The 17,680-nt window shown below is 39.7% G+C and overlaps 1 protein-coding gene across 8 annotated transcripts in view; it reads right to left on the reverse strand.

The window, feature by feature from the left end:
• The window catches only part of lrp1bb (low density lipoprotein receptor-related protein 1Bb), a 288,809-nt gene that overhangs the window by 121,332 nt on the left and 149,797 nt on the right, over nt 1–17,680 (reverse strand). For all 8 annotated transcript variants that reach the window (XR_014532697.1, XM_083536546.1, XM_083536541.1 and 5 more), the window contains 10 exons: nt 17,431–17,653; nt 14,377–14,563; nt 14,053–14,196; nt 12,441–12,677; nt 11,912–12,092; nt 7,915–8,134; nt 6,637–6,826; nt 4,413–4,535; nt 4,105–4,245; nt 3,341–3,466 (listed from right to left, as the gene is read on the reverse strand). Coding sequence is in view for 7 of the 8 variants with exons in the window: in XM_083536546.1 (XP_083392672.1) it covers nt 3,341–3,466; nt 4,105–4,245; nt 4,413–4,535; nt 6,637–6,826; nt 7,915–8,134; nt 11,912–12,092; nt 12,441–12,677; nt 14,053–14,196; nt 14,377–14,563; nt 17,431–17,653 (1,772 nt within the window). In the remaining variant the exon portion in view is untranslated. The remainder of the gene's footprint in view (nt 1–3,340; nt 3,467–4,104; nt 4,246–4,412; nt 4,536–6,636; nt 6,827–7,914; nt 8,135–11,911; nt 12,093–12,440; nt 12,678–14,052; nt 14,197–14,376; nt 14,564–17,430; nt 17,654–17,680) is intronic.

Genomic DNA, 17,680 nt, shown 5'->3' on the forward strand with positions numbered 1-17,680 from the left:
CTAAAAAATTTATAATATGGTGACATGCCAATCAGCTAATCAACTCAAAACACCAGCAAAGGTTTCCTTAACCTTTAAAATGGTCTCTGTTTGGTTCATTAGGGTACACAATTATGGGGGGAGACTGCTGATCTGACAGTTGTCCAGAAGATAATATATGACACCCTTCACAAGGAGGGTAAGCCACAAACATTCATTGCCAAAGAAGCTGGCTGTTCACAGAGTGCTATATCCAAGCACGCTAACAGAAAGTTAAGTGGAAGGAAAAAGTGTGAAAGAAATAGATACACAACCAACCAACAGAACCGCAGCCTTGAGAGGATCATCAAGAAAAATCGATTCAAGAATTTGGGTGAACTTCACAAGGAATGGACTGAGGCTGGGGTCAAGGCATCAATAGCCACCACACACAGACGTGTCAAGGAATTTGGCTACATTTGTCATATTCCTCTTGTTAAGCCACTTCTGAACCACAAACAACGTCAGAGGCATCTTACCTGGGCTAAAGAGAAAAAGAACTAGACTGTTGCCCAGTGGTCCAAAGTCCTCTTTTCAAATAGGAGCAAGTTTTGTATTTCATTTGGAAACCAAGGTCCTAGAGTTTGGAGGAAGGGTGGAGAAGCTGATAGCCCTAGTTGCTTGAAGTTCAGTTTTAAGTTTTAACAGTCTGTGATGATTTGGGGGCGATGTCATTTACCAATACATTTAAGAGCAATTCATGCTTCCTTCTGCTAACCAGCTTTTTAAAGATGCTGATTTCATTTTCCAGCAGGAATTGGCACCTGCCCACACTGCTAAAAGCACCAAAAGTTGGTTAAATGATCATGGTGTTGGTGTGCTTGAATGGCCAGCAAACTCAGCAGACCTGAACCCCATATAGAATCTATGGGGTATTGTCAAGAGGAAAATGAAAAACAAGAGACCAAAAAATGCAAATGAGCTGAAGGCCACTGTCAAAGAAACCTGGGCTTTCATACCACCTCAGCAGTGCCACAGACTGATCACCTCCATGCCACGCCAAAGTGAGGCAGCAATAAAAGCAAAAGAAGCCCCTAACAAGTATTAAGTAGATATACAGTAAATGAACATGCTTTCCAAAAGGCCAACAATTCCCAAATATTTTTTATAAAGTATTCTAATTCGTTGAGAATTGGTGAGTTTTTGTTAAATGTGAGCCAAAATCATCACGATTAGAAGAACCAAAGACTTAAACTACTTCAGTCTGTGTGCATTGAATATATTTAATACACAAGTTTCACAATTTGAGTGGAATTACTGAAATAAATGAACTTTCCCACACCATTCTAATTTATTGAGATGCACCTATATATCATGAATGGCCGCTCCCCCCAAGGTCTATGGAAAGGGCCCCATCTCTCGTGGCATGGTGCTGCCTGGAGATGCTGGTCGTGCTTCTAGCGTTGAAGCATTTCCTCTCAAGAACTCAACATTCGTATGGGACAATCATATGCTAGCCATATAGACAACACATCGTAGGTCTCCTACATTAGCCACCAGGGGAGTCTGCGCTCTCGCCTAGTGCGTGGTCACCACTTAGATCCAGTTAACTGCCCGGTTGGCCAAGTGCTGGAATTTCTTTAAAAACTGTTTTCTCGAAGGGTTGTCTCCTTCCATCCTAAAGGTTTACATGTCTGCTATTGTGGCATATCATGCTCCGCTTGCTGAGCAGTCGCTAGGGAAAAAACCCTAGTTAGTTAGCTTGTCCATCTTATTATACACATATTTTACATTAATTTAGAGTCCTTTAGCTATAACTAGCAGGTAGAGCATGTGTATTTATGTGTGGTAATTTGTCTATTTTCATTTTTTTTCTACAAAGAAAGAAAGAAAGAAAGAAAGAAAGAAAGAAAGAAAGAAAGAAAGAAAGAAAGAAAGAAAGAAAGAAAGAAAGAAAGAAAGAAAGAAAGGTGGTGATAGTTCCGATGTGACCCCTGGGTTAGGAAGTCTTGCATTCATGGATGAAAATGAATGGTCTTAATAGGTTACAGTAAAGTAGTGAAAGCAAAGGTTAGGTGATAGAAGTCATAAAATACTCTCTGTTGGGATTTTCTTTTGGTAATACTGATGGTGAAACTGTTTGAGATGACAGCTTCACTGACAGCTGCAGAGGAGTGACATATAGGTATTCTGGGGGCATTTTGCTGGCACGGATTTGGTACACTTGTCACTCTAGAGGGAAAAGTCACTACAAAATCAATATAAAGTTCTTCAGACTGATCCAGTGATGAAACATTTCTATCCTGATAGGAATGGTCTCTTTTAGGATGTCATTGTCCTCCTCCACAATGCAGTATGGTTTACTAGATGGTTTGATGAGTATAAAAATAACAAATAATAAATGGCGGCCTTCTCAGTCATCAGCTTGCAGCCCAATTGATTGCAAAAAGAAAGATAGTGACGTGACGTTATAAGCAGCGTTATCTCTTGGAGGTTTTATGTTCATCCTTTATTTTATTTCTAGAAAATTGTAGAAACTGTGCTGTTTTGGTGGCTAATAATAGCACAACATTTTTTTTTATTTCTTTGGATTTGCTATGTGAGGGACGGGGACATGATAACTGAGTGTTTAAGACATTGGACTCCTGATTGAAAGGTTGTAAGTTAAGCTCCCAATAATGCCTAACTGCCATTGTTGGCAGATTTAACTCCTTAACCCCTCAGTTATATAGAAGAAATCACTTTAAATGAAGGCATCTCCCAAATGATATAAATAAGGAGTAGGAATATAGAGGAAGTAGTTTTTTGAGCCAATAAATCACATATACTATAATAGTGAATATAGACTAGAGCACAAAACACATCCATGCTGATGGATAATAAGTTAGATAGCTGCATGTACTGCCTCCTGTCGACAGTAAATCACTAATCCACCTGCAGATGGAGGGGTTAATGATCATCTGGAAGAGTATGATGTGGCGCCAAGGCTGATTGCATCATCTACTGAACCATTCACTTTATTGGAAAACTGGAAAGGGTCGAGAACTTATGGCTCAAAGCATTTCATGGAATGACTATTCTATTCTTCAAGGGAAAGATGATTTGAAGGATGTGGCCAGTTTTGACTCAGTGATAAAGGGTTCTTGGTGATAATGGCATGACTGCCGTCAGTAATTGCTACATGGATGAAGGGGAGCACATTGTAAGTGAGGTGAGGAAGAGTTTGATACCCCTACATAAGCGGGTTTTGAGGAAATGTATAGATGATGTAAAAAGTATTGATAAATAATTCTATTTCAGGCAATCTGTTTTGACTTCACATCTGCATTTATTATAATTATAATTCTGATTATTATTATTACTGATTGGACTGAAGTCCTACCTGAGCATGTTTTGTTGGACTCGTCCTCGTTGTCACCACAGTCATTTGTCCCATCACAAAGCCACCGCTTGGGAATACAGCGATTATTTGGACACTTAAACTGGCCCATGGTACAGCTGTGGTTAGCTGTGGATAATTGCACAGAATAAAAGATTTTATCACACATTATTAACTGCCCCCTCTGACTGGTTTACAATTAACCAAATTTCCTCATTTATTTGCACTAATGAATCATTTGCCAGCACAACAGGATGAACACATCAGTAAAGACAACAAATAATACAACTTTAAATGGACAACTGAAAGCTTATTCAAACCACTGTGTCTGATACATTGTGGAGCATTCACAGGGAGCAGAGCATTGATTTAGCAATTTTGATCATTTTGACAGAATGCTACACAGTAGTATTTCTCCTGATTAAAAATCTAATGAATACTACACTGGTAAACTCTGCACAAGACACTGATTAATTAATGAGGTGATTGTACAATGAACTGGTGTGGGGAGAAGGGGCAGTTCCATAAAGTGTATGTATATGTGGATAGCTGCACTTGGCTAGTATTTGGACTGTGTCTGTAGTATCCCTCAAATAGCCATACCTGTAATAATGTGAAAGCAAATACTGAATTTAAGTAGAATATTTACGTTATAATGAGTCAATCCCACATGCAGGGAATAAATGTCACATCAGCGAGCCTGACTGGTTTAGCTTTAAACACACAGCAGGTGGTTAGAGACAGATTCAGGAGTTGCAGATACACACCGCAGACATTCACATCCTCATCACTGCCGTCTAAGCAGTCATCATCTCCATCACATTTCCAGGCTGCTCTTACACACCGCTGATTCCTGCACTCAAACTGCTCGCTCCCACAGCGCTGCTGCTCTTCATCACCTGTCACATCTACATAGAGACAAGGCATGGTTTTGGGGATAAAAGTTACTACATCACATAATATGTCAATATTAGCTCTAAGACAGAAGCCTGATCTCATCATTCAAAGAGATTGTTAAGAGAAAGCCTCTGTTCTAATGCACACTTTTAGTGCGAGTGGGCTTAAAATGGTTTACCTGAGCAGGTGACATTGTTCCTGTCCAGGTGCTGGCTGTCAGCGCAAGCACACACTCGGCCCCCTGGGATAGCCAAACAGAGGGTAGCACATCCTCCATAATTCACCCTGCAGGCATTGTCACCTGAAGAACAAATATAGGTCCATACACACACATCTTTTTTTAGAATCATAATGTTTCTGTGTGTATTTATTGCATTTTTTGGCTTTCTATTTGATGCAGCAGAGCTTAGCAGAGAGCAATTTTCTCTCCATCCCTGACCATCTCCCTGCTTTTGAAGGATGTTAGAGACACCTCGTTTGCCACCCCATGTCAAATGAATTTACCACTGAAGAGAGTCATCTGACACTTCTGTCCTCTTGCTGGAGTAATTTGTCTTGTGGACAATGCAGCCTAAGCTCAAGGCGGTGTAGAAAAAAGAGGCAGCATTGTGAGAAAACTGCCATTTATTAGGTTGGGCCATGAGAATTATTGTAATGTTTAAATTGGGAAGAGGTTTGAAGGCAGTGCCTGGACCAATGAGATAAAGGCTTGAGTTCTGTGAGAGCCAATCTGCACTAGTTCAGACAGAGGGGATGCAATTATTCTCTCCGGTGACAAGAACTTCAGAGAAAAAGGATGGTTGAAATCCCTATCCTACTCATAGCTACAACTGATCAGAAGAGCACAGATTTCTTTTTTTTTTTTTGTGCAATGCTTATTTTAGAGGCTTTGTATTGTGGATAATATGACATAACTGGAGTTCTTCCCTGGAGGCAAGCTCTCCATGTGGTGCTAAGGACATTACAAGAATGCCTCCCCACAGACATTTGAACTAGTTCAGCCTTTGGACTGCCACATCTGAACTGCCAAGCCCAGTACATGTGCTCCCATATGCTGCCTTCTGAAAGCGATGCTATTATGATGGCCGCAAATGCCCCACTGCGTTCGAATGCATTACCTGCAGGTACAGAGATTAAATGTTGGGGAGGCAAAACATGGCTGTGCGCTGGCTACCCTGCAGAGCCGAGTCCCTCCCTCTATGTGATCTGGCTGCTGCTTGAGAAAGCGAATGACAGTAATCATCATGCAGAGCTGAACAGTCTAAGCATTGCTGCAGTCCACACCCACCCACATCCCAGCCACCTTCCCCACTGTGCAGCTCCAGCCCTTTACCTGCAGCTACACTAATCACTGTCACACAATTACACAGAGGCCGGTCTACCACAGAATATAAAATCTTCCTGGCTGCTATCAGATGCGGAGGTGGGGCTTTAACCCATTATATTCTCTTGCAGTTCAAAAGATTTGACAACAGGGAACTAAAAAAAAAAAAGTAAAAAAAAATTCTGAAAACATTGGTAGCATATTAAGGAAAAGTATTAGGGTGAATATGTAGAATACAAGTTGCAAAAAAAAAAAAGTAATGTAATCTTTCTGTCATTGATTTTTGACTTTTGGACCTGCTTATATTGTATACAACAAGAAAATTAAATGAATTGTCATATAAATTGTTATTTATTTATAATCTCAATATCTTCAAAATTATACTGTTCTCATATATTTTAAACATGTACCCTATAACTGTAATTCACTCTCCTCCACTATACACACACAAACCTACCATTAGGACAGACTAGAAAAGAGAGAAAAGTAAGATCGTACAAATTGACCCATTGGAAGTTACTAAAGTTGAATTCAGGAAAACAGTTGAATTCAGGTTGCATTAGTTATTGTGCCAATAATATGCTTTAAACTCTTTACTTTAAGAAAACAAAAATATTTTACCAAAGTCATGTGGAAATGCTTTTGTGTTGACTGCAGTATAAGCTTGCCTCAATGCAAAGATCACATCAGGTACGAAGCTAAATTATCAATCACAATCAGTCTGCCTAAAGATGTCTAAAACCTTTCTAGTCAAATGTGCTTTACTTACAGTTTCATTCAGCAACTTAAGCAGTTCAGTTTGCAATCAAATACCGACTGCCAAAATTGGTTATATGGTATTAGTTCACTATAATTTGTTATTGTTTAAAATATCTTCTTCTTCTTTCGGGTTCTCCCATTAGGGGTCGCCACAGCGGATCATCTGTCTCCATACCCCTGTCCTCTACAGCTGCCTCTTTCAAACCGACTACCTGCATGTCTTCCCTCACTACATCCATAAAGATAATTTAATAAATATGATTGCCCATAAAAACGACATAAATGCCCTTTAGTTAATATAGATAACATTTGTGCTTACCCTGCTGACTTTGTGCATCAAACACTCTGAGGCCAAAGAGAGGAGGTCTCTCACTTCTTAGCAATGTGACTTCCCCAGAAAGCAAATCCAGCTGAAAGATGGAAGCATTCATATATTCAGTCCAGAAGACCGAGTTCCTGTAGTGTGAAATTCCAAAGGGATGATTCAGCTCCTTGCCATTGTACACCACCTAGATCAGATAAAACACAATGGCTGTTAGCTATATATTATATATATACTGTATATAAACAGTGTGTCAAAAGTGAGTACACCCCACACATTTCAGTTACCATAGTCAATGTACCGCTTGTATTGCAGTACAGATTTACCGTCCTCTAAAAATAACTAAACATGCGGCCATTGTTGTCCAAATAACTGGCAACAAAAGTGAGTACACCTACGTAAGCATGTCAAAACTCAACTGGAATTGACCATAGCTGCACAGGGCTTTTGCTGGGATCCTTTTCCACTCCATGATGCTACCACCATTATGCTTCACTGTAGGCAAGACACAATTTTCTTGGTACTCATCACCAGGGCGTCGCCACACATGCTGGACACCATCTGAGCCAAACAAGTTTATCTCATCAGACCACAGGACATGGTTCCAGTAATTCATGCTCTTGGACAGGTTATCTTCAGCAAACTTCAAAAGCTTCAAAAACGGCTTCCTTCTGGGATGATGACCATACAAGCCGACTTGTTGCAGTGTGCGACGTATGTTTTGAGCACTGAAAAGCGAATCTTTTGCAACCTCTAAAGCAATGCTGGCCGCACTCATGCGTCAGTTTTTTTTTCAAGTCAGCTTCTGCACCTGACACACAGCACCCTTGCGAGGCCTGTTTTTAATAAAATTCGTCTTGGAAAACCTCTGTATGACCCTGGGCACTGACTCGGTTTTAGACTGTTACAGATCTTCTTATAGCCTAAGCCATATTTGTGGAGAGCAACAATTCTAATTCTTAAATCTAGTTCTTGCCATGAGGTGCCATGTTGAACATCCAGTGGTCAGTATGAGAAAATTTTACTCAAAGCACCACATTTTAACTGCTCTAATACAAGATACACAAACATGTATGGTTCTGTCATACAGACAAAAACATGAATATGATGGTTGCATGGTTAAAGGACATACAGCTGTTATGACTTACGGTGCATTCACTATGGTTGCCAGATATTTTGACAATAATGGCTATCCAATAGACTTTGACCATCTTAAATTAATTGACACAAGTCCATAGTAAATAAGTAAATAAATATTTTATTCATTAAACCCACCATTCTGCCAGTGCCATTTAAGTAGATTCTCTCGATGTGATCGTAATAAGCATCGCACCAGTACATTGTGCTGCTTCCGTGGTCCAGAGTGAGCCCATTGGGCCACAGCATGTTCGAGGTAACAAAAATCTTGCGGTGTGAGCCGTCCATCCAAGCTTTCTCGATTCTGCCGATGCTGTCGTTTACCTCGTCCTCCTCCCAGTCAGTCCAGTACATCCAGCTAAAACAGACATGAGAATGTTAAATGTGGTGTGCCAATATTCTGAGCAAGTAATGTGGTATACTGCAAAATAAACACTATAAAGAATGCGGTGGGTAGTAGGTCACTATGATCTGCTGTCCAACATAATAAAACCAGATGACACCACTGTGCCAATATTGTTTGAGTAGACTAAGGCATTATAACACACTAGTATTTGAAACAGCTTTGTTTGATGTTTTTCTTACATCCACTCCATCAGCATGCTACAGTACATGCTTGTATGAAGGAAGTGTTCAGTCTCAAGGGTGCAGTGTCATTTCAGACGAGAACAGGTCAACGTTCAGACATGATCCGTTCTTTAGTAAGTGTACTTAAGGGATTTGTCTCTAAACAGAAGCTTTTCTCCCTCGTCAATGATGGAACTTTCCATATAATGCTGGTGCACAAGGTCTTAGAGGACCAGAACTAAGATAGGCATGAAATTGAAAATAAAAGGACACAGATGTTGTAGGGTAAAAGGTAAAAGAGGGGAGTAGAAGAAAATAAGAGCAAGCGAATGAAAGGGAAAAAGATAAATCACTCCTGCAAAATATGGCCAAAATAATTACATAATTATTTCATGTACATAAAATAATGGTCACTAGCATGATGCCCATGCCTGATCGTTAGTTGAAGTGAGTAACGGTGAATGAGTGTATTTAAGCAAATGAATAAGTTAGTAAGTGAGTGAATGGCGAATCTGCCTGGATAGACGGCTCTCACTGCAAGATATGTCACGTTAACCATGCTGTGGCCTCTATGGACTCATTCTGGACGTCTGGAGTAGCACGACATAATGGTGCAATGATTATTACAATCACATGAACAGAACCAATGTGAATAAGTGAGTGAGTGTGAATAAGTGAGAAGGCTGAATGAAGGCGCAGGTAACTGAGTAGGTATTAATCAATAGTAAGTGAATGTATAAGTGTTAAAGTAAGAAAGTAAGTGAGAAATCTAGCATTGCCTTTTACTTGAATATGTCTGAAAATAATGCACAAGGAAAAAGATTATCAAATTATAAAAATAATGGTGATAATTGCCTTCATTTCTTTCTTTAGCAAAGCCTATTGAAAATCATAGTATTTCATCTTTGTTTTTTCTATTTTTACAGTTCTTGCACAATTACACAGCCACAATTTTAGCACTATTTGTATTTGTCCCTGATGGTCTTTAAATTCTTTGTAGGCTGATGCCATTAGAGAGGATGAAAGTGACAATGACGAAGAAAGGAAAAAAGGAGAATAAATAGATTGAATACAGGGGGGGGGGGGGGGGGGGGATAGTGAAGAGGTTGGAAAGTCAGGGAAGTAAAATCTTATCATATTAAGGCTGGCCATCAATGGTTCACAGTGAGTGAGAGAGAGAGAGAGAGAGAGAGAGAGAGAGAGAGAGAGAGAGAGAGAGAGAGAGAGAGAGAGAGAGAGAGAGAGATGTATTACAGGGAGAGAGTTCGGGATAGGTACAGGGACAGGTGGCTGTTATTTCAGCAGGGGAATCCCATCTAGTAGGGCAGATAGAGATCACCATGCCACCTGCTTACCTGATCGATGGCTACTTTCTATTCATAGAGCCTCAACACATCCCTAATATAGGCCTATGCCAACATACTGCATGTAGTCAAATTTCTATTAGATTATATTAATAGATTTTTATCAAAAAAACTATTTCACAAACACATTCACCTCACAGCTGCAGGGACCTGGACTCATTCCTGAGCTTGTGTAAAAGTCTGTGTTCATGTGGTTTCTGTGTGTACATTGGTATTATCAGGGGTCTCTGGTTTTCACCTACCTTATTAATCCATGCCAGTAGGAAGACTGGATAGGAAAAACTGACCCTCAGTGTGAACGAGTGTGTGTTGTGCCCTGTGGTGGATGTACCATTACTGATGTATTCCTGCTTCTGTTCTCATATCTTACAGAGATACTGTATATGTCATGCACTATTGTAATTTTGATGATAAAGCCTCGCTTTTTCACCCTGTATATGCTGACTTTTGTTAAGACCCAATGCCAACACTACAAGCACATTCTAATTCTATAAGAAAAGAAAAGAAAAGAAAAGAAAAGAAAAGAAAAGAAAAGAAAAGAAAAAGACAATCCTAATGGTAGTTACAGAAAAAGCTCTTTGCAAATAGGGTTTGTGTTAAGTGAGGGCAAATATCAGGTCTCTCAGGATTTGTGCTTTCTGACTCCCAATTCCTGTATCACAGGTCACATTCTTTTTTACACGTGGCTGCCTGCTCTAATGTAGCACCTCCTTCTAGCCTATGTTAGTCTGAGTTCTCTTTACTGGCTGTCAAAACACTGCACATCAGAGCTCTGAAAACGCTGCATGCATTTACGGTTTCCAGTGGCTGTCAGAATGTTGGCTGCTCCAGCTGGCTGCTTTTTACTCGCGATGCAGCCGCACGGCAGCCATGTGAAGACTTCATAAAGCTCTTAGAACTCTGCAAAGCTTTTTTTCAAGACAATTCCATTAGTCTTCATTTAACTGATCTTGTTCCAAGAGACAATGGGATGCACTTTGAAGATACGACGACATCTAGCATTTTAGGCATTATTTCCGTTGCTGTATACAGGGGTATGTAATAGTTCCTGATTTTATGTAAAAAAAACAAAAAAAACAAAAAAAAACCACAGAAACTGGGCTGCTTGCTCATTCTGTTTATGATTTTATCATTTAGGAAACATTTGCTTTATTAAATGCTGGGGGTAGTTGCATTAATTGTCAAATTTTGAATGATGAACATAATTATGGCTGAGAGCTAATGAACCCCATTGTGTGTGTAAATAATATAACTATTCCACTGTCACTAGCCATCTATGAACGACTCCATAATCAACACTTCCCTAGGTTTACCAGAAAGATTAATTGGATCTTTAAAGCAAGATTTACTGGGTGACAAGTGTATGTTTAACATGCAGTAAATAAGAACATATTCATTAGAAATATCAGGCTTTGTTTGTTCATTATTTAGAATAATTAGGGACATTATAATTAAGGGCCTATGGATCGCTTGCAATGATCACACATCTGTATCATACACTACGCTGACATATCTAACAGAATAACCGATGAACACACGTCCTCAGAGCAGTGAAATGTAGGAAGAGTGCTGGTTTCATAACTCTTTACAACTGCAGCTTTCGCTAGGAACTGCTCCTCAGGATTCCACAGTTTCTCTCACACCCAGAGAAGGTGATAATGAGAGTGGCTTCATGCCATCGACCTCACATCTGAGCCAAGTCAGCTTACAGATAGATATGCACACGCATGCACGCTTATTCCTAAGCACCTGTGCATTGCTGTAACTAAACATTGTGTACACCTGGATTTAATCCCTACCTCAATTGGAGGTCCCGAAAAAACATAAATACATATACATACAAAGTATACACATATTACATGTACAAATTCCTGTCCTCTCAACTTTGTCTGAGATGTTTGGAAATGAATGGTAATGAGGAGTGAGCATTAGTGTTTGCATTGGCTTTAGATCACACACTTCTCATGCTGTGCTGACTGAACTGTGCTCCAACTCACAGCCTGACTTTCTCATGCATTTGCATTTACATCTGGCAGTGGCATTCTTATTATTATTTTAACACAAAAAAGTTTATATGAACATTAGTAAATTTACAAAAGAAAGAATATGGCTACCACATGGAGTGAAGATGATACAGATTTCTATTCAGGTCAGTCCATTTTTTAAGTTAATTCCAATTCCAACGCAGATTCTTTATACAGTACCTATTGAGTGGATCCACCACGATAGCTCTGGGGTGAGACATGTCTCCCTCTAACAGAGTTTTCCTGGTATCAGCTGCCCTCTCCAGCCTAGCCACACTGATAGTCTTCCTGTAGCCATCATTTGTCCAGTACAGGTTATTTCCAATCCAGTCCACAGAAATGCCTTCTACATTATCGAGATCTAATGAAAGGAAAGCAGACAGACAAACACTTTAAAGAATGTATTTGTAGCTGAGGGACAAAAAAAAAATGAATGGCTTGCTAACTTCTGGCATTCAGCTAAAACAAAACAGGAAACTCAGATAGTAGTTTTTCTACCTGTATACAGAATGTATGAAAAATTGCATGCAAATAGCATGTAAACGCTTGTTGCTGCTGTTTTACAAAAGATGCATTTACGCCAGTAAAGAACGAGTTTTCTTGAAAGGTTCTCAGTGGCATGTTGTATCAGTATTGGTTCAATAGACTAAACTTTTTTTTTTTTTTTTTACACAACATAAATTTCATATAGAAACTAAATAACAGGTACCATCTTTAAGAATAGTTTCCCGGCCACTCCCATCCGTCTTTTGGCGTCCTATCAAGAAACTTGTGGTGTCGGCAAAGTATATATTTCCCGTTTCAGCGTGGTAGTCGAGCGCTCGCGGATTCACCAAGTCCTCGATTGGAAGCATGTGTTCGTTGCTGGACTTTATGCTTATATCAAGGCCACGGATTATTCCAGGACGGCCCTTCCCGTAGAAAAGGAAAAGATCATTCTTTGGTTCTGCAAAGGTAAAGATATATATTAAAAAAATAATAAAAATAGGTTAATAAATGGTTGCATTTTTCAAGCCTCAAAACCACGGTGTGTGTTTTTAACACTGAGTGCACAAACACAGGGGGACACATGAAAGGTGACCTCGTAAAGATTCTTTTGCGACGGGATGCATAACTTATGGTATGAGCTCCAATGGAACATTTTGGCAGTATGCCTGACAGGTCAGAGAAATGAATAGTGCAATCAAGAGCACTTAGTATTCCCAGACAAGATTTGTCTTGATTGAGCAGATTCATTCATTTGTCAGTCTGCAGCAGTGTTATTCTTGTTAAGTGAGACTCTGCTTAAACAATAAATCCCCTGTTGACAGTTTAACACTGCAACGCAAGGAAAAGTGATCAATGGGTTCACACCAGACCAATATAAATTAGGCTCTTGTCGCTCTGGGAATAATATAGAGGGCGGACACCGCAAGTGTAAAAATTGCGGGTCCTAATGCTGCCCCAGGGGAGAAGCAGGATGTGTGTGTGAGGGATTGTGATATGGGCTGGTACTGTACGTATACTGTATGTGTGTGCGTAAGTAGCCAGGTTGTAGAAAGTCCTTCCTTCACTGTCATTTTCTTCCCCTTAGAGACTCAGTCAGTGTGGGTGAGACCACACAGGCATCACTTTAATTTATCATTCCAAGCCAGAGAACTCTGCCACCTTGAAGACAATTAAGCGCTTTGAGACCTAGATATCATGATACATGGTGAGCGTGTGATGAAGGCAGGCATTCATTTAGCACCAAGTCTTGTTAGACTGCGAGAGGAAGAGGGGAAGACTGAGTGTCTGAAGAACATCTGGGTATAAATATAAATCAAACACGTCAAAGAAGGCTGCGCCGTCTTCATTACTGGCGGTATATCACTACAGCACTCTGGATAGCGTTATTAATTGACCCCAAATTTTCCTGTCAGCTACAAAATGCCACGAGACCACCTGGGGCTACAGATGCAGTGCAGAGTCCAACCGACATTATCCACACATAATGAATCGCACCTATAGCTGGTCAATAGCTCAACCGCTCGCCATCATTCTGAAGCCGAGCAATCTCGTTAAGCGTTCATCTTCATCTTTGTCAGCCAAAATCAAGCGGAAAGATACACTGCCCAAGTTTGAGCCATTTAATTTTTTCTACTTGAGAGCGCAGCAAAATATGCTGCATCTACTTTGCCATGCTGATGGAAAGAAAAAATGACATGACCTGCATATCTGATTTCAACTCGGCTCTTATGATCAGCTGAATCACTGTTCATAACAGGCCTAACAAACAGATAACTAAAAAAAACAAGCCATAGCACATCAGAGTTTTATGTAAAATAAAAAAAAGCACTGACTTTTACAGGACTGGCCATCAATTCCCAGACTGAAGCCAGTGCGGCAGCGGCAGCTTCTAGATTTGTAGCTCCCGCTGAGAAGGCAGAGGTGAGAACATCCTCCTGGTTTACCGTAGGAGTTAACCTCACAGGCATGGCCCCTGACTAACGAGAAACACACACACACACACACACACACACACACACATGCACAACCTCAGCACAAAGCATTTCCACAGGTTTAAAGTTTGTATGTTATTTCAGAAGTAAAGAAACTAATGCATGATGGCAAGCAAAGAGATGCATCAAAGAGCTTCCAACAGTAACTGATCAAACAGACTTTACCTTTCTGTTGAGTGAGTTTGTGGTAAACACGTACTGCCCTGAAGTTCCCCATTCTGGTAAGGATCTCCGGGTCTGTGACATTAAAGCGATTTATCCGCAATACATCCACCACAGAGTCACCAAGGGATTCAGAGCGGGTTGCATACAAGTAGTCCTCAAAGACAGATAATCCATGCAGGTAGGCCACCTAAAACAAGACAAAAATGAGACACATTTACTATTAAATTCTTATCATCCAAACACAATCAAAAGCTGCTCAAAAACATCACAAATCTACTTAGCCGGAAAAAAAGTAGCCTGACAAACCCACAGTGACAAGTTTATTAGACTTACAGGGCACCTAATTGGCCCTAATAGAATGCAATGAATACAAACTTTTGCACAATGTGGCTGATCATCCATGCCTAGCCTCAGTCTGTCTGGTCTTAATGAACCATGGCATGGCCTCCAACATTTAATTTGTTCCAGCTGTGCCTGATGTCTGAACTGAGACATGACACTTTATATAATCTGAATCTATATAAAGAGTGTCAGAGCGTATTAGAGGAGACAGTGCAGGGTCAATGGGAGTGTGTGTTCCTCTGAAAACATTCTGTGCTTTGAGAGGTGAACATCCTCTGACAAGGACAAAAGAACCTTGCTCTCAAACACACGCACGCACACGCACACACACACACACACACACACACACACACACACACACACACACACACACACACACACACACACACACTTGCCCAGTAGGCTGTTTCTAGGCCTTTTCTGAACAAGTCCACAGCTAAAACTTCTCAATATACAGCACAATTATGAAGTCTGATAATGAGGACAACATGCGACAATATGCTAAAAAGACATTCCTAACTTTCAAACCTTACAACAACGCATGATTATTCAAATGCATAAAGATGTAATATCAGTCTTTTTTTCATAGAGTCAGCACAGGGATTTGTGATAGCTCAAAGCAAAAAATTTGCATGAGAGAGTAGGGTCTGAATCATGCAGAGAGGCATAAAGGTTCATAAGTAAGGAGTGATGAAGCACTAAGAAAGCTTTTGAATGCATTTGAAGAACAATGAGGTCACGAGGGCAAACACGACTCTGGAGAAAGCGGAACGGTGACTTCAGTCACCGTGAAAATAAATCACATTTGCAACCTGTCCCCTCCCTCAGACTGTGAGAGACTCATCAGCTTGCTTCTTTTGAATAATAATGATCCCTAATTATTGGTCTCATAAGTGCACTTTAGGAAAATTATTTTACTTTATCGGTGAATCTGTTTCACACAGCCATGTCTCTTATCTGTATGTTCATTCAAGTTAATTAATCCCTAAATGTTGCAGTAAAAGTAGCAATCAAAGAAGCCTAGCAGATTAAAATCAGTACGAAATCTACAGCTGCCCTATCTGCCATTTGCAAAAGTGGACGTGCCTCTAAGCGCCTGTTTGGACAAATCTGCAGCAATTTTATACGACGTTAAACCACGCTTTCAGGTGAAAAAAGTAATTTCCTCAAAAATCAGCTTCCATTACTTACGCATGATGTAGCCATGCAGATTTTTTTTCACTTTGTTTTATAAAAGGTCATTAATTGCAAGAACTGAAGGAGGGCTTTTTCAGCTTCAAAACTGGTTAGTGACTCACAACTGCAGCACTTTCCCGAATTTGACAAGCCGATATTACTCAGTATAACTAAAGCCGCAACAACTAATTGAAAATGAATTTTAATAGTTATAGTTGGACTGTGTTATGAATCATGTGACAAGAGATTTTTTGATGTAAAGTGGAAAGAAACTGACAACATAACACTTTAGTATGGGTATGATTACAGTCTGCCTTTGGAATCATGATATTCCCTATGTTTTAATGAAAAGATGATAAAAACATGGTATCAAATGAGCCTATAAGACAAATGCTTTCTTGCTTCAAAACCCAGCTGATGCCATAAATCATGTGCCATATACAGTGTTGAGCAAAGAGCAGCAAAGCTATTTAAATGAATTTATAGTTTGTACCTAATTTTTCTTAACCCAATAACTTAAAAGAAATCCCAAATGCTAATTTTATTAGCATACTAAGTAAATACATTTAAGACATCTTGTGTGTCAAGTCATTAAATTTCATTCCAAACTGTTGATCCAAAACAGGTGATTCACTGATACCATGCAATGAAAAGTAAATCTTTGGAGTTGATCTCACATGCTGAAAATGGTTTACCTTTAAGTGATTTACAAACACTGCAAGCAAAATGAATTTAGCATAGGTCTGTTGCAGCTAACAAGATGGCTAGTAGACATTTATTTTGCCTCGGAGTTAAACATAAATCATTTACTTATAGGTACATAACTCCGACACTGACAAAAAAATAGCAGCAAATAAAAAAATATGTATATAAAAAAAAAAGAACACAATAGCAACCCACTGAGTTAGCCTGAATGTCTCATTCGGTTGTCATGCTGTCAGCTCTTGATTATATTCTCATGCTGTGACAGATTAGCTGATAAGTGTCAGTGATGTATTGCAGTTAGTGATCCCTTATTGAATAAAGCCTAGTCGGGAGTTATGTAGCAGTAATATTTGATTAAAATGCTAGGAAAAAAAGTCATATTTTAGATAAACGTTTCTGGTTATTGGAATAGTTAAAAAACAATGTGTTTAACTGACAATCAATAGATTATTTTATTATCAAATGATTTGCTGTTTGCAACCCCAAATACATCAGTTTTTATTAGCTATTTCCTAAATAACTACGTAATCACAAAATAGCATCAGTTTTACCATCCCTCTCCATACTGAACAAAGAGACCTGTGCATCTTCAGCATCTTGTGCAAACACAATAACCTTAAAAGCTTACAGTCTATGCAATAAACTGATGAGCCATCTGAGTTTCAAGACACAACCTTGTATCCCACCAGGTAAATTCACTGCTATGTTAGCTATGCTATGTTACGGCTTTTAAACCACCTACTCATTGTAAAAATAAAAAAAAAGGCACTTGAACAAATTGGCAGCGCAACAATGTAGCGATTTGTCATTGTGGCTCAGCGGGAAACTCACTTGGCTTCCTTGGATGATGCTGTGTCTGTTCTTTCCATTGTAATCCACAACCTCAATGTAATCCAGATATGCATCTGCCCAGTAGACCAGCTTCTTTATCACGTCCAGTGCCACTGCAGTTGGCTGCTCAACTTTATAATCCACGAGCCGGGTCCTGTTCGTGCCATCCATGTGGCAGCGCTCCAGTTTGCCCACGTTTCCGTAATCTGTAAAGAAGAGCATCCTGAAACAGAGCAAGTACAGTTAATGA

Source organism: Silurus aristotelis, assembly GCF_946808225.1.
Source record: "Silurus aristotelis genome assembly, chromosome: 3".
In the NCBI taxonomy this organism is placed as follows: domain Eukaryota; kingdom Metazoa; phylum Chordata; class Actinopteri; order Siluriformes; family Siluridae; genus Silurus; species Silurus aristotelis.